We start from the raw sequence: 25,263 nt of genomic DNA on the forward strand, positions 1-25,263 counted from the left end.
ATTCGACACACATAAATATGTTCTCTTCAACCTCGTGTGCGATCACGACGCAATTTTGTAAGCGGGGGAACGCAAGCTCGGTGCAAGAGAGGCTGCCTGATGGCGTCGACTAAACGTCAACTTTGGTGACACGCTACATTTCCCATCGGAACACGTGCCATCATTATCATGAATGCCTCTTGGAGCGCCAGATAGACAGCTGAAAGTTGGAGCCCCCAAGCTGCTCAGAGGAGAAATCGCAACATTATTATTATTATTATTATTATTATTATTATTATTATTATTATTATTATTATTATTATTATTACAGTAAAGTCTCGTTATATCGATATTCAAGGGAGTCCGAAAAAATATCGATATAACCGGGACTATCGATATATCCGACCCTGTTTGCATGTAATTTTCTCCGTGCGTGCATAGAAATAGTATCGATATAACCGGGACTATCGATATATCCGATATCGATATAACGAGACTTTACTGTATTATTATTATTATTAATAATAATACTATTATTGTTACTATTATTTCCATTATTGTTATTATTATTATTACTCATACAATACAATACATATTTAATATTACTATGACTAATAATACTATTATTACGAACAATACTGTCATTGTTATTATTATTATTACAACTACTGTTATTACTATTATTATTAGTATTAATAACACAATACGCATATGGTATTTAATAGTCCTAATAATATTAATTTTACTACTATTAATAATCTAATTGTATTATTATTATTATTATTAATTGTACTATTAGTAGTACTATTACTATTATTATTATTATTATTATTATTATTATTATTATTATGAATACATATTTAATATTACTACTACTAAGAATACGATTATTACAAATAATACTGTGGTTATTATTATTACAAATACTGTTATTATTCATCTTATTAATACTAATAAAATACAATACAATACATATTTAATAGTCATGATATTATTAGTAATATTAGTAGGAATGTTCTAATTGTTTCACTAAAATTGTTAATAAGATGATGATGATGATTATTATTATTATTATTTTAATAATAATTTTATGATTGTTATTATCACTCAATTTTTGAATATGTCAACTCTTTTTCATGTCCCAAATGGGCAGGCTCGTGCCCCAAAGTTGTGGTGTTTTGTCAGTTAAAGAGTTGGACAATATTACAATTGTCGCACAATCTATAACACTAAATGCTCGTCGCTTGTCATGGCTCATCAAGTTATAAATTGTCGGCTCATGGAAGCAGAAAGATATTCATAACACATTTTTCAATAGATGCTTTAAAAAATATATGTATTTATTTATGTAACTGAGCTATCAATGAAGTACAGTGATACCTCGGCGTACGAAGGCTTTAGCTAACGAACTTTTCGACTTACGAACGTTAAATTCGTTAACTATAATCTTGACATACGAACTACTTTTCGGGAAACACACGAAGTGACAAAATGAGTGATGTTTCGTTCGCGAACGAGCCGGTTCTTGGCGCGCCTAAGAAGGTGTTGAAAATGGCAGCTGACTTTTTTTCCTCTATTCTCCGCCCCCTAGTCTTTGGTTAAAGCCGCATGTAATTGGTCAAGATCCGTGGTAGAGGAGGGAGGGGACATACGCAGCAGGATACACGCAGCAGTGAGCCGAGGAGGGGTTAGAGACACATACACACAGACACACACACGCACAGACACACACACGCACGCACACACGCACGCACGCACACACACACACGCACGCACACACACACACACACACACACACACACACACACATATACTTACACATATATATATATATATATATATATATATATATATATATTTCAGTTTTGGGAATGTAAATAGTAATTGCATAGCTAAAATGAAGCCCATGTGATATTCTTTTGATATGACTCAGCTCAGTTCAGTCGGATTGCCGGGACAAAAAAAAACACCAATCCAAACTTTGAGGTTTTTGTAGAACAGGATTGTTTCCTCCTCCAAATCTCCTTTGAAGTGAAACAGAGCGTTGGAGAGAGTCCTGATACTGTGTGATGTGCTGCAAGAAAGAAATTGAAAGTTAGGCCCAGAGACTGATGAGAAAGGAAAGGAATGAATAAAAGCGGAGAAGATGAGAGGGTTGAAACAGGGGAGTTGGAATGAGGTCCCATGAAGCATTGACAGGACGGAGCGCCGGAACAAGGAGGTCGATGAGATGAGTTAAGAAAAACCTGAAGCCTGTGAATGACAATCCTGCAACTCCTACAAAAGCACAAGATCAATTAGATATTATTTTGACGTGGATTGTGCATGTTTTACTGTGTTGATTTAAAGGACAACCGACAATTTTTTTTGTTTCCTAACTGACACAAAAAACATGTTTTATAGCATCTAAAATACCCAAAATGCGCAGGCTGATATTTTTAGTAAAATGCAAAACACCAATAAAAATGACAGTGTCCCAAAACTACTTCAAAATGACATCGGAAATTGTGAGTTTCAGAAAGTCCCGCCCCCTTGTTCGTGACGTCACGCCAGGACGTCTTGCCTTGCTCTACTCTAGAATCAAAACAATGGCTTCAGATTCTGAGAAGATGCTTTCTTGTTACTCATCCAGTTATGAATATGATTCAAATAGTTCTAAAGAGGAAAGCATAAATGCTTGCAATCGATTAAAGAAGTCCTTCCGTATCATTTTGAGGCGTCTGGACTGAAATGTAGCTCCCAGAAAATGCACAAGATGGCGCACAAGCTCCGTTGGAAATGGGCTGATTTGTCTGCTGGGAATTTGTGTCAACTAGTATCAAATAGTAGTCTCGGTGCAACACACAACGATTCACCATTGCGTTAGTTATGTGTTTTCCTTCTAATTTCGCCATCAACACGATGTTTTCAGACCAAACAAAATGCCCAAAATGCATTTTGTGTCGCTATCTCGGTCAGGGGCGTTCCAGACGTGACGTCACGTCTGGCATCGTCATCAACTCGAAAACAAGACTTCCTGAATATTCAGCGCGAGTCTTAAAACGTAAAATATAGCTATACGCGGTGGAATCTTTGTAAAATACGCTCAGTAGAAGTCATTTGAAGTGATTTTACAAATTATGGACACAACTTGTCCGGAGGCGTCGGTTGTCCTTTAATTTAGGGCAATAATGAGCAGCCTGTAGCCTGAAATGAAGAGGAGAGGTGGGATGGGCGGTATGCGATAGGATCTGTGTGCCCTCAACCCCCTTCCAGAGCAGGAGGGACTTCCCAGCAAAACAATTTGTGTCGCCGTCAAGTTGGCCTTGACCCCCGCCTTCCGAATCGCTTTAACAGCCGACGGAAGATTACAAACACACACATTCTGAAAACATGCTGTGCGGGGACAAGTACGAGGACGAGGGAAAGAATAAACCGCTGGGAGCTCGTGTACACAAAGGCGCCGGCGATGACTCACTTGACCTTGCCGCTGTCTCGGTTGCAACCGTGAGGACGGATGACACAAGGTGAGAACGGAAAGAAAGACGCCGCGTCGTCCATTCTCCATGGGATGATGGCGGACGGCGGGTGGTGAAGAGACTCGGATTGTATGTTCAAGCGGATTTCGAGAGCGGGAGCTGACGGAAGGAGTTAAAATGAGGTCAGGAGAGTAGAAAAAGACTGCAGGCAGAAGAAGACGTGGGTGAGATGCACCGGAACGGCCAAGACACGGAAATGTGATGGATGACTAAAAAGAAGGCGGGTCATTCAAATCCCGCAAGTCTGGCCTCCGGATGAAGCCGCCTGCTGCTTATCGCTGTTTATTTACTTTCTGTTCCTTCCGGCAACAACAAAAAAAAAGCATCCAACTAACCCTCTGCCGCCATTATCAGCTACTGTCGTTGCGCACTTACTAAGGCCCTCTGTGACCCAATTGCCTGCAAAAGTCACGAATGCATGAGATGCCCAAAATTTAAACGCAAGCAGATGCAAAGTCGCAGAGAAATCTTCCAAAGGCATTCTTGGCATGCCCCCCCACTGCTCTGAACGTTGTCTGCAGGCCACTTTAGATTGTTTGTCTATGACGAAGCCTTATTCCACAATTACATCCACGCATTTCAAATTCATTCCCCTATTTTTTCCTGGATTTATCCCATTTTTCCTTTTTATAACCTATTTTGTTTTTCTTTGGCAAGCTCACCGCATGCCATTTTGTAAAAAAGGCTGCGCATATCGCACCCAATTAAATTTTGATAGAGCATGTATGAACAAGGCCCAACTATAAGTGGAAGGTAATTGGCGAATTAGCATCGCCTTCAGTGGCGCAATTGCTCCTCGACTTCAGTCGCGCCTACTAATGGACAGCGGGAATGATTCGGTGGGTGGGCTCTTGCTTCGTCGCTGGTGTGCTCATCAAGGTTCCTTTTAAATCATAAACATTGAAAAGAAGTCAAATCTCACTCATTTCAGGAGAATTGATTTGACATGGGTGGATGGCATTGGACAATCGTGTGTACAATCCCAAGGTGGATCAATTCAATCCGATTGTGGAATAAATACAGCACGCACAATAAATTCATGTCACAATGTATAAATTCCGTATCGATGCATCTGTGATGTCACGAAAGGTTAATTCGGTTCTGCTCGTGAATTATGAAATTGGTGAAATATTAAGCGCTAACTAGAAATTATTATGCACGTCAGTTGCTGTCGATCTTTACATCATACGACTACTTTGGTAAAGATCATGCTGCCAACACCCCCCGGAAAAGTCTGTGCTGGTTCCACCAATTGAAAATTTTCTTCCACATCATTGATTAGTTATATCAATATACCTTTTCTTTGATACTTGTACAGTTTTTTATGAAACATTTTTGCACATTTACAGTATACATCTCAGTCTTCTGACATTTTTAGAATTCTTAGAATATCTTGTTTTTTATCCTTTCACCCCCTTTCAAATTGCTGCCGTGGACTGCAAATTTTCCCATTCTGGGACGATTAAAGGTTTTCTGATTCTGATTGATTCTGAAAGTTACAAGATATATGTGCTTATAGCGAGGGGGCTGTATATTTATGCAACGTAGTTGTTGGATACGTCTGTGTAAGCTCTCAGTCGTACAGGAGTGGTCCATCGATGAGAAGGTTTCTTCAGCCGTCATCTGTACAAAAGTGAAGGTTTCGGACGTTTCGCCTCCTATCCAAGAGGCTTCGTCAGCGAACTAAAGTCTGCCTGGTCGTATCGGCCCCATTTATATATCCCTAATGTCCAGACATGGTGACGCCGGACACAGCTATGATAGGTCCCTACTCTCAGGTTGGGGGGGCAGAGGACTCCTCCATGTGGCCCCACTGATTGTTCCTACGTTCCTGATTAACGACTGGCCTATTACCCCCACTCCCACCGGTATCACCTCATCAGCATAACGACCCTCATCAGCAGTAATGTAGTTTATTCCATACATTGTAAGAATGAAAATTGTAAAGAGCAGTACATTGGGGAGATTCAACAAATTCTCAAAAAAAGACTTTATCAACATCGCAGGGATAATACTAGTGGGCCTCAATCGGCAGTACATTTGCACCTAAAAGCTAGCAACCACTCATTTGACGACAATGAGGTTAAAATCTTAGCGAAAGAACATAGGTGGTTTGAAAGGGGGGTAAAAGAAGCGATTCTTATAAAACAACAAAATCCTTCATTAAACCGGTCTGGTGGGGTGAGGTTCAATTTGGATCGTTCATACAATAGCCTGCTTAGGCAAAACAGGTTAGGCAACTTTCGTTATGCTGATGAGGGTCGTTATGCTGATGAGGTGATACCGGTGGGAGTGGGGGTAATAGGCCAGTCGTTAATCAGGAACGTAGGAACAATCAGTGGGGCCACAGGGAGGGGTCCTCTGCCCCCCCAACCTGAGAGTAGGGACCTATCATAGCTGTGTCCGGCGCCACCATGTCTGGACATTAGGGATATATAAATGGGGCCGATACGACCAGGCAGACTTTAGTTCGCTGACGAAGCCTCTTGGATAGGAGGCGAAACGTCCGAAACCTTCACTTTTGTACAGATGACGGCTGAAGAAACCTTCTCATCGGTAGTTGTTGGATGTAAATATTATTTTTTTTTCACTGTAAAATATCTCTTCAGAATTCCGCAACATACCCGAGGGACAAGCAAGCTTGTGCAAATGTCACTTTGCGGTGATGATTTCCATATGCTCATGCTTAAAACGGCCGTCTGATCCTCGGGCACACACCAGAAGCGAGCTCGGCCGGGATTATCCATGTTTGTTTTCTCACCCAGAGAAATTGTGATCACCCCCGCAGAGGAAGAAAGCGATGAGGAGAAAGTAGAGAGAGAGCGATGTCTTGGTCACAAGTTGAAAATGGGAGGCTCGTAGGATTTGAGAGTGACATCAGGGGAAGAGGAAAGACAACATCGGGAGAACAAAGTCAAAAGGGAGATTAAGGAGAAGCTTGGTTCTCGCAACTCTTGGAGTTATGCTTGTTGGCAGGAATGTCTAAAGCGCTTGTCATCAGACATGTACGATTTTGATTCGGAAGGTACAGTTGGGAGGAAACAAAAAAGACAAGGACAGCTGGACACCCGCACAGGAAGTAAAGCTGCCTGTGGTGCAGATGCTCTCCTTGTGTTCAAACGATCCGCGACTCTTTTGAAAGTCATTTTGAAAGTCATCAATTACAGAGAACCACCTGAGAACATCCAACTAAGCCTGGCAAGTCGTGTGCATCGATTGTATGTGAGCCAAACCCAAACACACACACACACATATGCACACACACTGTAAACTGAGCATGTTTACGTCCAGGTCAGTTTCTTTGGGGAGGCGTGCAGCACGTTTCATTACTCCAGCAAGTAAGTTAGCGCATTCATTTCTCCTAATTATGAGAGGCTTGAATGTCTCTCATAATTAGGAGAAATTACAACCGAAATTATAACATAAATTACACGGGATGTTCAAACTGGATGATTCTGAATGCAAGAGAAAAAAACTGAAACCCAGCAAATCCAAGTAATCGATCTCTAGACATTAACATTTTAGAAACACCAAAAGTACATTTGGTGATCGGAATTTCTTTATCGGGTTTGTTTCTGTATATTTACTTAACTATTTCCATTCTTGCCCGTGTCGAGCCCTTTTTCTTGGTTTGGAATTTTGAAATCATGAACGAATATCTCCAAGCTCTAGCCATTTTTTTACTACTTTGGCCAAGGTTGATCTGTGGCTCATCAGACCACAAAACGCTCTCAAATACAATCATTTTGCTTGTCTTAATATTTCTGTTTTTCGAGCTAATCCATGTCAACCGTTGGCCAATCAGTCACAGATTAGTTCGATTCGCCCGATGGGAGGCTGACGCATTTCATAATGGCCACTATTATGAATCTTAATCCTTTCTCTTAACACCCACTCAAATGAGTTACAAAAGGGACCATGAAATTAGTGCATAATAGAAAGAAGTAAAAAATTGTTTAAAAAGTGTGCGTGCATTTTTGCATATTTATGCGTGCGCATGTCCAATTTTGGATGAATATATTTATTTTGTGTGGGTTCTAAATATCAATAATTTATTTTCCATTAGCTATTCTTTAAAACGACCAAAGCTCTAAATCATATTCGTCCTCATTGTAGATGCGGAATCTTTTTTAAACGAATAATTGCATACTTTTTAAATACAATGATGGTTTTCTCATGTAATAAATTGTTTTTTTCCTATATCTGCACGTATGGGTTTATTTATAATTCAGGCAACTTTTTTGCCACTGCGTTTCTTAACTAAAATGGACACCTTCTCTTGAATACATTTGCCCCTACCTTCAATGCATACTTGTTAGCCTGCCCATTTGGGGGACGTACAAGAGTTGACATATTCAAAAATTGAGTGATAATACTACTACTACTGCTACTGCTGCCTATACCAATAACGATAATAACAAGAAAAAGAACAGTATTATTATTAATATTAAATATGTACTGTATTACTAGTAATACTAGTAATACTACTACTACTACTACTACTACTACTAATAATAATAATAATAATAATAACCACAGCAACCACCTGCTCCCATTGGCTCATATGTAAGTTACCCCAAAATACTTCTACCTCCTCCCTGTTTACACTGTTGTGATCTCCTCCCTTCCTGGATGGAAATTCTGGTAACAACATTAGTAAAATAAAATGAATAAATGAACAAATAAATAAATAAATGAACAAATACACAAATAAATGAAATGAACGAAAATAGATACATAAATAAATAACTTGAGGGGGGGGGTTTGAAAAAGGACTGATTGGGCCCATATGGCACATTTATCAGTCCATTTCCCATATCTTCTTTTTACAACAACCTGTCACTGAACTCATTCACTGCCAGACGATGTGTCCACTCCAGTGCTAGGATTTCTGTCATTTTGACTTAAATTCCAGGACCCAAAGAATATGGAGTTTAAGGACTACATAAACATTCAATGCAGCGGAAGAAACCTTACACTCTCTTCTTTCATCAGAAAAAAAGTAAATTCCTCAATGATATGGGTATGGAGTTATTTGAGCTTGAAATGGGGGCGGCTGTAAAAAAAGGCAAATGCTGCCGCCCCGTGGGAGGGAAAAAATTGGCCAGAAGTCTGACCAGCACTTCATCGACACCCCCCACAAGAAAAACCAAAACACAAACAAATTTGGGAATGGCGCTCCACGTCATATTTTCAATTCCCGAATAATTTCGGGAATGGCAGTGAATTTGTGAACGTCATTGTGAAGGTAGAGGGTATATTTTGTTCATATTCATTAAATCATTAAAATCGCTCACAGGGAAGTTGAACTCACAGCTTTGTGTTTGTGGTGCGCACCACGCACACAAAGAACCATTCACCGGGAGGCTTACTCATTATGACTACAATATAACTGCCATCTCGTTGACAATATAAGGCAAAACCCGAACAATGATCAAGGCCTGCAGTGCGGAATTGACGGCCAAGGTGAGAGAAAATTGGTTGGAGGCAGAGAAAAGTAAAAATGTGAACCAGGAGAACGTGTCTGTGCATGAAAATATTAATAGACGCCAGTCAAATAATTGATGCGGGGAGCAAAACATGGTGCACTTGAGCTTGTGGGTGATAAGTGTTTCCTTTTAGGACCAATGAGGGCTGAAGCTTTGGAGTGTGTGAGGAGGTTTGTTAGAGCTTGCCCCACTGTCACCGACACATTAGGAAAAAATGAGATGGGCGGGCATCGCTGGGTGGGTGATGGAGCGTGTCAGTGAAAGATGGGGGAGGCAGATTGGCATGATGGGAAAAAGGAGGGTGATAGTGATGAGTGTATATTCACAGAGCAAGTGACAACCCCCACAAGACTCATCTCTTTGAGTTCTTCCTGTTAATAGGAGCCACGTTAAGATATTTTTTTTCACTATCTCCTTGTCTTTGCCTCTCTCACCAAACATTTTGTTGTTTACTTTTTGTTCAGAGCGTTTATCTCCCCCCCCCCCTCCCGGGGGTATCCCAGCAATTACTTTGCTTTTTCTTTTCCAATGTTACATTTTTTTTTCTTGCTGAAAGTGGCGACTTTTCTGAGGTTTACAGCTCACGGAGAAAGGGGATATGGTGGAAAAGAAAATGAAGGATTAGAAATAAAAAAGAGAAGAAGCGGGATATCAATATTCCTAGTGAAGCCTGAACCCTCGCAATGATTTTTTTTATTCTATGAGAAACTGACAGCAAATATTCTGCCAAGCCTGAGATCCTATTTATCCGCCCCTCTACTATTCTTTTTCTGTGCCACTCATCAATGAATGATACATGCTTACAGACATACTTTAAGAACAAGCATAGTGACAGAAGATCTAAAGCCTTCGGAGCAGCTCATAAGCACACCCGCGCTCATGAATGTTTTGTACACCCAAAAATATTCCCGGATGTGTTCCCTTGGTCCACTTTGTGTAACAAGCTTCCCTGCCGAAATGATCATAGCTGGATATCTTGCTTTACATATAAGGCCCTTAATCACACGACCACTGCAGGGAAAAGGGTCCCAAAACAAGTCCAGTAACAAGCAACCACGACGTGAGCGGGTTCCGTTCCAAAACTCAATCTCAAGGACTTCTTTTGGCTATCAGTCAAAGCGTAGTACACGGTGATGATGTTTTATTCTTCTTTTGCTTCCTTTAAATGTTCTTTTTCAGCAGCTCATCGCCTCTCGTTATTTTTCTCTCACAATAGAATCCCATTTTCAGAGCTGTTTATTCTTATTCTGTTTCTTATTCTTATTCTTATCATCATCACCATTAATAATAATAACAAGAATAATCAAAAGTAATATGAACAACAAAAACAATAATAATAATAAGATAATAGTCTTCTTCTTCTTTTCCTTTCGGCTTTTCCCCTCAGTGGTCGCCACAGCGACTCAATGTCCTCCATCTATCCCCGTTTTGTGCACCTCTTCTCTCAGACCAGCTACCTTCATGTCCTCTTAGACCACATCCATAAACCTCCTCTTCGGTCTTCGTCTCGGTCTCCTGCCTGGCAGTTCAAGATTCAGCATCCTTCTCCCAATATAGTCACTCTCTCTCCTCTGGACATGTCCAAACCATCTCAGTCTGGCCTCTCTGATTTTCTCTGCAAAGCCTCTAATATGAGTTGTCCCTCTAATGTACTCATTCCTGATCCTATCCAACCTGGTCACTCCTAAAGAAAACCTCAACATCTTCAGCTCTGCTACCTGCTGCTCTGCTTCCTGTCTTTTCTTCAGTGGCCCTGTCTCCAGTCCAAACATCACGGCTGGTCTCACCACCGTTTTATACCCTTTTCCTTTCATCCGAGCTTAAACCCTTCTATCACACACCTGACATTTTTCTCGAGCTGTTCCCCTACCTGTACACGCTTCTTCACCTCTTTTCCACACTCTCCATTGCTCTGGTCAGATGACCCCAAGTACTGTACTTAAAATCCTCCACCTACTTTATCTCCTCTATAATGATAATAATGATAACAATGATATTAATTACAATAATGATAATAATGATAATAATAATAATAATAATAATAATAATAATAATAATAATAATAATAATAATAATAATAATAATAATCCTTGTATATCATAATTATATGTTTAGTACCATTTAATGAATTAGGGTTGGGTTCAGGTTAGGGTCTTTTTTTTCTAATGAAACATTAGCTATAAATGACTTGACAGGGCCAAACATGTGTAGGATAGGCTTTTGTGGTTGAGCCTCAAAACAACAACAACAACAAAAAGAAAATATCTCAAAAACCAGACGCACTAGAAGTAAAGACATTGTTGGAATCAACGTCAAAAGCAATCTGTGATCAAAATTTGGCGTCGACCGGTGGCGTTCTTATTTTCCATCTTTTGATATGCAAACAGATGCTAGCAGTATTTGGAGGCCAAAAATAGCGTGTAAAGAAGGGGGGAAAGCAAAAAAGAGCTGCTCTTAAAAGTACTGCCGTTACGGAGTCCACCGTGATCAGCTGTCACAGGGTCCTCCTCTTTTTGTTTTCTGACTTCCTCATTTATTTAGGTGATCCACTGACGGGGATTTAATTTGCTTCCTGTTATCATCAGGATGGGCCAGAGGAGTCTCCTGTATACACGCAGCTGATCTGAAATCACCACCTGGGTATAAAAACTGTGCTGATCTGGAAGTGGGTGCCAGTTGGTTGTGTTTACGATTGTGTCTCTCGGCTCGAACTACCTCTGCGTTTTCCCTACGGACCACCTTGCTGACTATTTCCCCGCTCTCCACTTGGATCCACTGCTAGTTCTCCCTTCCCTGCACCATCACATCCACATTACAATGTGTCTCTCGAAAGCAAAAGTGGTTCTACCTCGTGATGTCCCACATATCATGCAGAAACCGTAATAGCACTCGTTCTCTCTCCAGGCCGTAGACTACGAAAGCCGCAATTCCTACTCTTTCTCCGTGGAGGTTCTCAATCCCACCGTGGACCCTCGCTTCTTGCGTCGAGGATCGATTAAAGACCGCGCTTCCATCAGAGTCGCGGTGCTGGACGCAGACGAACCTCCAAGGTTCTCCCGGGCACGGTACCACATGGATGTTTCCGAAAACTGCCCACCATCCTGCACCGTGGGCCGAGTCAGTGCTGTGGACCCAGATACCGGTCTGACGAATAACATCAGGTATAATTGGCACAGAGTTTTCTCTGGTTTCAAATAAGAGGAAAAGTAAAAGTCGCTTTATATATTTTCACCGCCTTCATTTGATATTTCAAAGTCCACTAGTGCACTTTTTTACATCTCAGAGGAAGAATTCATTCACAGATCCGTTTGTAAATCAGGGGTATTCAGCTCCCTGGATAGAAATTTAGCAACGTTTACCGCTAACCAAATTATTTAAGCTAACCAAAAGCCCACCCACTGTTCCCCAGAGCCCGAAAGCAACCACGGAAGCCTGCGCAGATCCTTCTTTCTTGCAGAAGGTTATTTCGATGGTTTTGAGGACGCTGAGGCGGTAATTTGTCGGCAACAAAACTGAATGATGTCCCAATTATCGTCGGCAAAAGTGCTAATAGCGATTGTGTGGGAGGAATGATAGTTGATGTTTCAAAAGAGATATTCAAATGATCTGGAACACTTCAAAAGAAATTCTATCATCTTTCAGAATCTCCCCGTATTAATACTTTGGCCATTTGAACGCAGACTTTCTCTTATCACTCCCTCGCACATTGTCGGCCTGCTGCACGCGCTGTGCTTTTTTCTCTTCCCTTCAGCGTCAGTATTTTATTGTACTTTACCTCTCTATCCACCCCCCCCCCCTCTTTTTGTACCTTACTTTACTTATCTTCTCGCTGTCCCACTATTTTTCTCTCCTGCCATTCTCCAGGTTCTCCATTGATCCTCAGTCAGACCCAGAGGCTCTGTTTCGCATCACCCCAGACTCTGGACTCATCACGACAGCCATAGAATTAGACCGGGAACGTGAGCACTGGCACAACATTACTGTCATTGCCACCCAAAGAGGTTAGAAGTCATTCTTTGGATGTCACTTCACAGAAATACATCACACACACATGGTCAGTCCATGGTAATGAGTCCCATCTAATAAACAAACAGTGGAGACAGTGTTGACGTTTAGCTAGCAGGTCTCGTGAATGCCACAGGGTGCACCAAATTGTGTCACAACCACAGCCTAAAATGCGGCAGCGTGATGTCTAGCGCGGGAGGGGACCCTGCATGTTATAAGCGTGGCCGTGACAGCGCGTTCAAGTGTGTCAATCCAAGTGAATGAGCGACGGAAGACCCCACGGCTAATCCGTTTGAACGACATCTCTTGCGTAACTCCATGCAGATGGATTGTTCTCCCCGTCCCTGTACAGACACACGGGCGCTCTTTGTGTTGCTGTGCCTCAGAATGGAACGATTTTATGTGTGTCTGGCGCAGTGGAAACATCAGTTATTTTCCAGCTGAGGAGGTGAGAGCGGCAGCACCAGCCAACTCTGACTTTATATTCAGCAAACTCACTAATGGGTGCTCAGGTTTGGATTAACACCAAAATGCTGGAGTTTACCCACAAGTACAATTGAGCCGATTTAATGGAGCGCGTGTTGCACCTTTGTGTGCATTCGCAAGCGTGTTTACTGCATCGAGGAATTTTCTACATAGAATGTAATTTTTGGAGCCGTTTTGTGTGGACTTTGTGTTGTAAACAATCTGTCTCTTAATTGCTTTTTCAGACAACCCGAGCCAGGTGTCTCGGGTTACGGTTGCTATCGAGACGTTGGACCTGAATGACAATGCTCCTGAGCTGGACAGGCAATACACCACGGCCATGTGCGACTCATCCACCGCTGGAAATGTAAATATTTCCTCCGCATATGTTTTAAAATGCACGCACGGTGTATTTTGACAAAAGCTTTGAAACGGTGGACAAAATGACATTTCAAATCTGGCATTTCAAGTGCACAAAGAATTCTCTCATCGTTTTGTGGATTCATAATCTTTGCAAACATTCTCAGCGAATGGATTCGGACAAATAAAGAACGATCATCTTCAGAATCAGAATCATCTTTATTGCCAAGCATGTAGAACACACAAGGAATTTGTTTCCGGTAGAACACGCTGCACTAGTATCGTCGTCAAAAAAAACTGCTAAGTGGCACTATACAGTTCCATTTTGGCTTTGGCTTTGGCTTCAACTTTTGATCTACATAATTTGTCTTTATTGATAGAGGCTATGAATGCTTGTAGACATGTCCTTTTTGTCCGCTTTTTGCCAGAATGTGTTGCTGCTTAACTGTTTGTTGTAATAACCTGTATGTGTAATTTTTCTCTCAATGTAATAATAATAATAAATGATACATTTTATTTCTGAGCGCCTTTCAAAACTCTCACGGACACTTAATCCCATTCAGGGATCGTGATAAATACTGTATACAAATGCTCCCCACCTTACGAACGAGATGCGTTCCGAGCGCTTGTTCGTAAAATGAATTTGTTCGTAAGTTGCTTCAGTGCTATATTTTGTATGGAATGTATGTTTAAGTCAAACACTGAACGGTGAAGTATAAAACACAGACGTTCTAACAGTCGTAAAATAACTTCACACCTACCGGAGTACGATAACATACAATATATCCTTGGGTCTTCAGTAAACCGTTACTGAAGCTGCTGGCTGCCATTACTTTTTGTTATGCATCACCTCCTCCTGGAGTATCAACTGGGAAGAGGGATTCCCCGCCAACATACTCTACACAGCCAATCGTAAGCGAGCTAGGCTGATCTAGGCCTGAACTCGTTGGCAACACTTCAGCACAGCGTTCAGCACAGCGTTTAGAGCACTTGCCCCAAAGATCACAACGACGGATGGCGGAACAGAAGGAGTACGAGGATTGACCCTTTAGGGAACCCCCCCCCCCCCCCATTGTTAAAATGAATTGCAGTTGGAGTTGCTCTCAAACATTCTCTCTGATGCCCTATTTTTATGTTTTCACTCTATATTTCTCAGATGGGTTCACGTCCCAGCAACACCATTGACAGCATCTCTTTGTTCCTTAATTTGCCGCTGGACACCACCTGTATTTTGGCTTTGTCACTGAATTCTGTGGCTTTGCTGTGGATTCTTTTTTTTTTTTTTGGCTTGCGGCACTGTTTGTTTATGTGGTTACGTGGCTGAGCTCTAGCGAGGCTGCATTGGGAAAAAAGGGTAATATTCTCAAAAGGGTTGGGGCGTGTACGCATGTCTTTGTTTGACAAGTCATTAGTCACGACACAATCCAATATCCACATACACTTCCAACTGATACCAGAATGCGGCCATGCTGACTCAAAAGGCATGCAAACCTCTTCAACTTGAGATAATCTCTAAAAAAAACATCTAAATGAATTTCGGTCTCTGAATCAAGAGTTTCTGCCGACCCCTTGCAAACATGCAAACGCTCCTACTGAATGGAAAGCCATATAGCGACGCACTCCGCGACTCATTTCATGTCAGCCGGTTATTTATTTGGTGTGTATTACACTTGGTTAACATGCGGCGCTATGCTAATTGTTTGGCTTGTTTTGATTTGTGCTGACGCCGGCTAAAGGCTTATTGCTCACTAAAAGCAACCCGCGCCTTTGCGCTTCTCTCATTACTTTCTTTCTCATCTCGCAGCTCTTCCATCCCCCTTGATTCGCGTGCGCGCACATGCACACACGTTGATGCTCTCCCTCCTCTATCTCTGGTTTTCAGGTGGTGCAGGTGTTGCGAGCGATTGATAGAGATGAAGGAGGCAATGACAGCACCGTGTATTTCAGTATTCCTCCAGAATCCAGGGCTGCCCTCAACTTCAGTGTCAGGGACAGTGGTGGTAAGCACTCTATCAAACCAAGATGACTCCATTTGTCTTAATCCCAACATTGTTTTGTTTTCTACATTTCTAAACTCAATATTGATAGAGTGACGGATGTGTATAAAAACACTGTATCAATCATTACGCATTTTTGTCATCTTCTTTTCTTTCTCACACCTTAGAGTCCATTTTCTTTTCCTGCCTGGATTTGTTTCTCCAAACCCTCACATGTGATTGTTCTTGCTACTCTTGTTCGTTTTTTGTTTCTGGAGGCTCATTGATTTTCTTCTGTCACGGGACGTCAGTGCCTGCAGGGCCTTCTCTGCTGGCCTAAAAATATTTGAATCACAGACTGATTAATTATATTTTGTCCATCAATTCTTATTGAATAATTCCAAATTGTCTTTAAGCTTCCTTTAATTACCTTTCCCCTGTTGTGCTGCTTCCAGACGTGTGTTTTCGTATTTAAGCATTTAACCAATCACATTTCAGCCATCATTTGTTACCAGGATCATGAATCTCCCTGGACGCCTTCACAATCAGTTCTGCAGGCCCTGCCGCATTAAATGCGCTGTCAAATACTCAGTTGCCTTAACTAATGTCTGTAGCTTTAACCAATTACTTTTCAAGTTGGTGACGCACAGGGCCTTCTCACAGGCCTGGGTAACGTCAGAGTTTTCTCAAACTATTATGGGCTCGTCAACACTCAATCATAGTATCACCAGCCACTCCTGACAAGAGCATGCTGGCCAGAGCGAGCTCACTGAATCTGTAGCGAGCGGCATAACCAAATCCGGTGATACCTCGGGTTACGAACGCTTTAGCTAACGAACGTTTCGCCTGACGAACGTTAAATTCGCGAGAATGTAATCTTGGCATACAAACTGTTTTTCGGGAAACACACGAGTGCCACAATGAGTGATGTGTCGAACGAGCCGGTTCTTGGGGCTCCTGAAATGGCAGCTGGCTTTTTTCCCGCTCTATTTCCCGCCCCCAGTCTTTGGTTAAAGCCGCACGTGATTGGTCAAGATCCGTGGTAGAAGAGAGAGAGGACACTCACAGCAGGACACACGCAGCAGTGACCGGGGGGAGGGCTTACAGAAACAGAAACACACACACGAAAGGGAGACGACAGAGCTTGAAACAAAAACAAAAGTGAAAAAAAAGTGAAATGCTGAGAAAATTTATAGAAAACACAGTGAAATTTGGACTCGTTTCAACTTTATTGATAGTTCAAAGGCAGTGTAGACTGCAATGTTAAAATATCCCATCAATCAGACTCCACAAATAACCCGCACTGTATCGCATCTGTACAATTTGAAGAGAACATACAAGCAAGGAAACCAACTATTAATGAAGTTTCTAGTGTGTCTGACTGCATCTGTTGCTTTTGCAATATCACAACTTCTAAGATGTACAACCCAGAGCTCCTTGAGACACTTTATTCAAAAAGCTATCCATTCCATCAAGCCATCAACGACCATCACAAAGGTAAATAAAACGACTTTATTATCCAGTAGAGTTTATTTCTTTAATTACATTACCATATTACATTTATTATACTTAAAATGAGGTATATTGTGTGTAGTTTTAATGCGGATTTAGTTGAAAATTGTGTTTTATGGGGACCTGCGAACGGATTATTCTCATTTTAATGGTGTTCTATGAGAAATTAATGTTTGGAATACACACGTCGCTTTACACACACTTACTGGGAACCAATTAAGTTCGTCAGCCAAAGTATCACTGTATATTGTTGTGTTGATTTAATTGCGGTTTTGTCAACCCACAATATAATTTTCAAGAAAAAATAGACATCAGTACCAAAGGTCGGAAATGCATTCCAATCGTATTGTTTAATCTTCTCGCCGGTGTGTAAGAGCGACTTCTCATCCCATATCATGAATCCACACGTTCATAGTAAAAACTCAACACTTTAATTACAGAACAGTTTAATGACAGTATTTCTTTCTTCACAAGTTATTTCTTGCCTAACGGGACACTCGAGTAAATCACAACACACTTTATTTACAGTCACATCTTGGATTGATTCAGACATAGCACTACTGAAGGCCCAGGGGTTATATGCACGGCCCACCACTGATTTTCTTATGATACGCTTCATGACGTTGACGCATGCTGTTGAACACAATGCAACAGTTAATGTCAATTAAGTGCTTCTGCAAATTAAAAAAAAAAATGTTGGAATTTGAAGCCTGAGGCTTGCTGTTGCTGAGCAGAGACAAAATCAGTCTAAGGGAGAGGATGTTAGTGCATATATATATATATATATATATATATATATATATATATATATATATATATATATATATATATATATGCAACAATTCCCAGATGTTGTCCAAAACATCCCCCATCAAGACTGTGACTAGCATTGATAAGATCATGGATCGTCTTGATCATGTGTGATTGCCTCGTTGCCAAATTATGCTGTTGGAGGACATTCCAAAGAAATGAATCTGGGCGATATTATTCGGTCATCATTTGAATGGCAGTCATGTGCATGATCTCTCGCCAGGTCCCACGGCAAGCTTGGTTTTGCTGTCCCAGCTGCAGCCGCTATCACGCTCTCCATCTTCCAGCTTAACGTTTTATGTACCGCTGGTTCTAAGAGATGGGACATCAGGCCTCACCAGCACCAGCACTGTCACAGTGTCTGTCTGCCCCTGCTTGAGAGGAGGGGCAAAGCCTGGAGAGAGAGAAACGACGGACAAACAGGCCGAGGGCGAATGGGAGCGGGAAAGAGAAGCCGTTTGTCTCCCACAGCAATCCACGCTGCCCTCGCCGGGCCTCAGCACCGCTGCTCTGCTGGCCATTTTGGCGTGTGTAGCGACGCTTCTAGGTAAGTAAGATGAGTATAGCAGAAATCAGTCATGAGCTAATGGGAAAACAACAATGATATTTTTTTTGCATATTCCATTTCAAAGACACCACTCCATATAAATTATACGTGAACGCTGGCGCGTGTGGCTGAAGCTGCTCACCCGCAGAAAAAATGTGACTGTAAAGTGTCCTTGAGAGTTTTGAATATATAATATGAAATGTATTATTATTATTATTATTATTATTATTATTATTATTATTATTATTATTATTGGATTTGCCTTTATTAGTCTCACAGTGGAGAAATTTACATTTCACAGCAGCAAAGTGATGAAAGGAGTGAAAGTAGAAAAACAAAATACATGAGCTGCTGGAAAGGCAGTCACTCTCGTGGCGCCATCTTGAAGTCAAAAGAACAAAAAAAATGAAATAACAAATAATATGACAGCACAAAGACAATATGACAAAACAAAAGACAGAGAGAGACATACATTCTTCAGGACTTGCTGTACCATCTTTGTGATGACATGAAGCAGTTCTAGATGAAAGAGGAGAGGATCAAAGCGTCTTTCCACCAGTGGATCAGGGACATCATGGTGGAACGTGCACGTCGACTACAAGCTAAATGTTGAAAGCAAACACGCAGCTGTAGCATCCATTGACGAAAAGAGATTGTCTCACATCTCTTGTCCCACATAAATCTGCTTCAATTCCATGCCGCAACAGTTCCACATACGTGTCGGCGCTCTGCGCTGACGCTCCCTGCTTCTTATGCGGGCTCCTCAAGCCATGCATCCATCCAGCCGCAGACTGTCCAACAGCACTGACCTTTCCGCTGAACAAAGCGGGGATGTGAAGATGCTGCCCATTACAGGCGCAAAGAAGCACAATGGCCCCTTTGGTGTCCAGCGATGGCAGTCGAATGGCACCGACATTATTATTATTATTATTATTATTATTATTATTATTTTTATTATTATTATACATAAGTGATACAATTGCATTAGAACGGCCGCAAAACTGCATATGAAAAGACAAGTAAATAGTCTTTAGCAACATGTATTTATTGGTTTGTTTGTTTATTTGTGCTCATTCAGTTATTTATTTGTGTGTGTTTAGTTATTTGTTTATTTCTTCATGTAATTATTTATCTTTCTGTCTGTTTATATTTCTGTCTACTGTATCCATCTGTCTACCTATATTTTTGTACACTGTATCTGTCTATCTACTGTATCTACCCGTCTATGTATCTAGCTATCTTGCTATCTAGCTCGCTATCTAGCTAACTAGCTAGCTAGAAAGCTATTTATTTATTTATTTATTTATTTATTTATTTATTTATTTATTTATTGCTCCTAAAATAACTACCGGTATTATGCTTGAGTTTCACGCCTGACTTTGTGGCTAGACATACAATGAAATGTCACTTCCACCTGACCAAGAATTGACAAATGCTCAATCCAATCACCATTCAGGTGTTGAGGAAGTGTTGGTTGGTAGCCAGCATCGTTGTCAATTGCATTCACTCCGTTGAATCGCCGCTCACGCTTTGCTGAGAGGGACATTATCATTCTGGATGAGAGCTGTTCAATCACAAAGGGAGGCACGTTTGCGTGAAGGTGATATGGAGAGGCTTTCTGCCGGTGTAAAAGAGTAGAAACAAGTCAAGTAAATTCAAGGACGGAGAAAAAAAGTTTTTGCAGCAAAGTAAACCCACAGTTTTATCGCACATCGCACAGCTCCTGCAATTATGTGGAGCGACAAAATGCCAAGGATTCTTTTGGAAGCACAATTGTAATCGTCTCGATTCATGTCAACACCAAATAACTTCACTACTCGGGATAAAGGGGCGAAAGACTTAGCGGTCGAACAATACATATTGGATTAACATTCATAAAAAGCTATTAAAATACTTGTGCATTCAAGGAGCTGTAGTTCCCCTCCCCCTAACCTCCTCCAGGCAAATGTTAGGCTGTGTTCTGAAACGACTGAGGCATGGGACAATCCAGGAAAGCTTCTGTTTGCCTGGCTGGAGCTCAAAGTCAATTACAGCGCGATGGCTTGCAGCCCGCTGATATGATGCACCTGCCCTCTAACCCAAGGCCTCCTCTGAATTTGTTTGGTCTCACCTCTTTGTCTAACCTTAATGTTTACCCATCTCCCACCCTCCTTTTACCCTCTCGGCCTTCTTTTTATTTCCTCCTGACCCCTTTTCATCATTCTTTGTTCACCTTCATCCCTCAATTTCCTCCGCAACTGTCGCCGTCGCTTCGTAGCGGTGAGTGCCCTGTCGTTGTCACTGAGGCGCCAGAAGCGTGACTCGCTGTCTCCGTTGGAAGACGATGACGTCCGTGAGAATATCATCACGTACGATGACGAAGGCGGCGGTGAAGCCGATACGGCTGCCTTTGATATCGCCGCGCTGCAGAGCGCCCCCAACAGCTCTCGCTCGCGCGGCTATCGGACACTGGACAGCAGGAATGTGTAAGTTGTTCTTGTTCCTGTATTCTGTACTTGCTTTGGTTTGTCTTTTTTGAGCTTGTGGTCATTTCTGAGCGTCTTTCCTGATCTTAATCAGCTTTGTTTTATATATGTTCCTGCTTCCCATTGAAAGTCCCATGAACACTATCCATCCATTTCCTGATATGCTTTTACCCTCACAAGGGTTGCGGGGGGTTCTGGAGCATATCTCAGCCATCTTCGGGCAGTAGGCAGGGCGCACCCTGAACTGTTTGCCAGCCAATTGCAGGGCCCATTAACTCATTCACTGCCAGATGATGAGCAAATATGTGTCCACTCCAGTGCCAGGGTTTTTGTCATTTTCACTGAAGTTGCAGGAACCACAGAATATTGAGTTTTAGGACTACATAAAAATTCTATACAGTGTAAAAAAACGTATTCTCTTTTTTTATCAGAAAAAAAATATATTGAGCTTACTTCCCTCTAGAGTTATCTGCATTGAAAGTGGGGGCAGCTGTAAAAAAAAACACAAATGCTGCCCACTCGTGGAAGGGAAAAACATTGCCAGAGGTCTGACCGAAGCTTCAAACGCACCTCCGCCGCAAGAAAAACCAAAACCCGAAGTAATTTGGGAATGGCGCTTCACGTCATGATTTTCAATTTTCGAATTAATTCGGGAATGGCAGTGAATAAGTTACCAAGTTAAATTTATTCAATTGACCGCGACCAATGCATTTTTTGGAGTGAAATCAGCATTGTGTTACATTTGAATCAACAGCATGTTAGTGTTTTCATTTTCAGATTTATTTGTATTGTAAGAACTAAGTTTAAAATAATTATATACAATTAAATGTCAATGCTTTTCTTTGGAGGCCAGGTTAGCATTCGCCTATGTTGGCTAATCGGCAAGCCCTTCCAAAATTCACCCTTAGCCCCATTGACTAGCTAGATTGGCTTGTGATCAGAAAATAATTGTGTCCACAGAACCCTTCGGCGCCCATACCTGTTGACGTATTTAGCCCAATGTGTCAACAAACTTTGACACACAAGCATGTGGTGACACATTTAATTGCAAAGGACCTCACGACTGGCCGCTTTTTCACACAATAAAAGGACGCCTAAAAAGGGACAATTTACTGCTTCAGAGTGGAAGCTTTAATCCCACCCCGTACAATAAGTGATCCACTTACAAGCCGTAACTCCGAGGTCATAATCGAGCACGGTCAAACCGCCAATGCGGGGAGTGTTCTCAGGCAGAACCTCCTAATGAACCGCAATGTTGTTTTCGTTTTGTTCATGCTTGTTTACGCTGTGCTACATCAATGACTTGTTTGACCCACTTTGATGTTCCTTGAAACATTTTATTGCCTTTGGACTAATAATTAGCTGCAGTAAATTCATGCAAGTCCCACAAAGACCATAAAAAAGAAGGAAGCCTGCCTTTAGTTAATCAAACTCATTATTTATTATTTTGCAATTCAGGGAAGTAGACAGAAGAACATGAGATGCCCTCTCACCGATCATGCAATTTCCCGCAATAGATGATGCTCTTGTAAAGTTGTAAAACTATTTTTTTCCAATTACTTTCGCCTAAGAAAGTGTTCTAGCAGCGTTTGAAAAAACGTTATTATTATCGCGAACGGTTATGTGATGACAGTCGAGCCGCTGGCGTTGATATTTTGTCATTTGTCCACTCCTCATTCACTTGAGTGCCTGCCTTAAAGGACAACCGATACCATTTTTTTGTTTCCTAACTGACATCAGAAAAACGTTTTATAGCATCTAAAATACACAAAACACGCATGCTGCTATTTTTGTCAAATGCAAAACACCAATAAAAATGGGTTAAAAAACTACTTCAAAATGACCCGGAAATTGTGAGTTTCAGAAAGTCCCGCCCCCTTGTTCGTGACGTCACGCCAGGTCGTCTTTGCCTTGCTCAAGAATCAAAACAATGGCTTCAGGTTTGGAGAAGATGCTTTCTTGTTACTCATCCAGTTATGAATATGATTCAGAAAAGTAAAGAGGAAAGTATAAATGTTTGCAATCGATTAAAGAAGTACTTCCGTATCAATTCGAGCCGTCAGGACGGCAATGTTGTGTCCCTGAAAATGCACAAGATGGCGCTCAAGCTCCATTGGAAATGGGCTGATTTGTCTGCTGGGAATTTGTGTCAACTCGAATCAGATAGTCGTCTTGGTGCACAACACAATTGTGTTATTTATGTGTTTTCCTTTTAATTTCGCCGTCAACACGGATCAACACGAAGTTTTCAGACCAAAAAAAGTACCCAAAATGCATTGTGTGTCACTTTCTCAGTCAGGAACGTTCCAGACCTGACGTAGGCATCGTCATCAACTCAAAAACAAGACTTCCTGAATATTCAGCGCGAGTCTTAAAACGTAAAATATAGCTATATGCGGTGGAATCTTTGTAAAATACGCTCAGTAGAAGTCATTTGAAGTGATTTTACAAATTATGGACACAACTTGTCCGGGGCATCGGTTGTCCTTTAAGCATCCAAATAAATGTTGGGAAACAAAATTGGGTTAGTGTGTGCTTTTTTTCCCAAGATGGCCATTGTAGCACTTGAGCTTTGTTCTAAAACACGTCATTAGCCATTTATAGAGCTCTAATTATAATTGCGGGGACGTAAAGTCAGTGTGTGAACTCGTCGGTTCGACCTTTATGCATCTGAGTATGTATTTCTGCTACAACGAAAAACAGCAATTATTATCTATATCTGTCAACACAACAAAGCGAAATAAACATTCAAGTTTTTATTTTTCCTGGGGATGTTTTTGCATGAATATAAAAACTCAAGACAGGTTTGGCATTTTTTTAACAGAGCCTAATTAAATGGAAATTACTTGAGGAGGAATAAAACAATGTGGACATTTAAGAAAACAATCGCAGGTCTCCTGTTAAAAGAATTAGTGTGACTCAGAGAGCGAGCTAGTTTGCTCCAATAAAGGCATTTTCGAAAGGTTTCTGTCAAGAAAATGTATCTTTTTAAGACACAAACTATTCAAAAGCCCCCGATAAGCACCAAGCGGTGATTTGAATCTTACAGCGTCTCTGGAGTCCCAATAACCTTACGGACAAAATGTACAGTCAGGTTCCATCCTGTCTTCTTGAACCGATCATACAAAGGGAAACATTTGCAGTGAGCTAGGTGCAGTTTTCTTTGGAGCGAATATTTGTTTTGCAATGTCATGCCAGCTCACATCTCAATGTGGTTTTATGTCTTCCAGGCGCTACAGCCAACGCGGGCAGGATAAAAGTCGCACCTGCAGCTGGGCTCAGAATCCAGTTGCTGATCACAACTACTCAGGCCCGGGAGCACCCTTTTATGGTCGCCTTTGCTACAGCAGCCACACATTACCCGTGCTACGCCGTGTACCGGGTGAAACATTGGAGCCAGGTCTGGCAGAGCTCGGATACCGCTTTTCCGGAGGCCAACCGGACCACTCATTGGTCATCCAAAACCAGGGCGCCATGGTTGGACCCATGGATTCAGGGGCGGTGTATATAACCCCCACAGATCTTAGCACGGGAAGCCGATCGGGGAGCCACGCGGGTAGCCGCGATGGGGCTGCGACCCAAAGTGGCATGAGCACGTCGGATGAAGGAACGCCGCGCACTAGTGACAGTCAAGAGAAGCGACGAGGGATGGGAACCTCCAGCAACTGTACTGAGGATAGCGGCGAAGAAAAAGGGAACCACGCTCATGATGTAGACTGGGTAAGGCTTGCATCAAACACACTGAATTTGTTGAGCTATAACTCACGTCATCCCATTCTCATATGTTAAAAAAATTGGCTCCCCACCGCACGCCATATTGATTTTCAATAGCCTAGCGTCACACTCTGAATTTGTCAAAATATGCCTCTCGTCGTCTCATTCTCATATGTTGAGAAAATTGTCTCACAACCGCATGAAATACAGTGGTAACTCGGTTCTCGAACGCCTCACAGTTCGAACAAATCGGAGTTCGAACAAAATATTCTAGATATTCTTGCTTCGGCGTTCGAACACCAATCGGTGTTCGAACGCCAATACGCGTGAATGTGTACGCGAGGGTGGGGTGCTGAGCGGCGTAGGGGTGTATCGCTCTCTCCGTGACCTGTTGTAGCTTGCGGACGTGCTGCGTTTTGCTCT

At 41.8% G+C, this 25,263-nt stretch overlaps 1 protein-coding gene across 5 annotated transcripts in view; it reads left to right on the forward strand.

Moving 5' to 3' along the window:
* Positions 1-25,263, forward strand: part of cdh24b (cadherin 24, type 2b) — a 52,687-nt gene that overhangs the window by 23,448 nt on the left and 3,976 nt on the right. For 3 of the 5 annotated variants that reach the window (XM_089007964.1, XM_089007966.1, XM_089007965.1), the window contains exons 3-9: positions 11,891-12,147; positions 12,851-12,987; positions 13,702-13,823; positions 15,699-15,816; positions 18,338-18,661; positions 20,919-21,126; positions 24,357-24,846. In XM_089007964.1, the coding sequence (XP_088864090.1) occupies positions 11,891-12,147; positions 12,851-12,987; positions 13,702-13,823; positions 15,699-15,816; positions 18,338-18,661; positions 20,919-21,126; positions 24,357-24,846 (1,656 nt within the window). Of the gene's footprint in view, positions 1-2,378; positions 3,486-11,890; positions 12,148-12,850; positions 12,988-13,701; positions 13,824-15,698; positions 15,817-18,337; positions 18,662-20,918; positions 21,127-24,356; positions 24,847-25,263 lie in introns of those variants that run through there. The other 2 variants (XM_089007967.1, XM_089007968.1) reach the window with 2 other exon arrangements.

Source organism: Hippocampus bargibanti, linkage group LG11 (assembly GCF_051943395.1).
Source record: "Hippocampus bargibanti isolate YZ-2025 linkage group LG11, ASM5194339v1, whole genome shotgun sequence".
NCBI lineage: Eukaryota > Metazoa > Chordata > Actinopteri > Syngnathiformes > Syngnathidae > Hippocampus > Hippocampus bargibanti.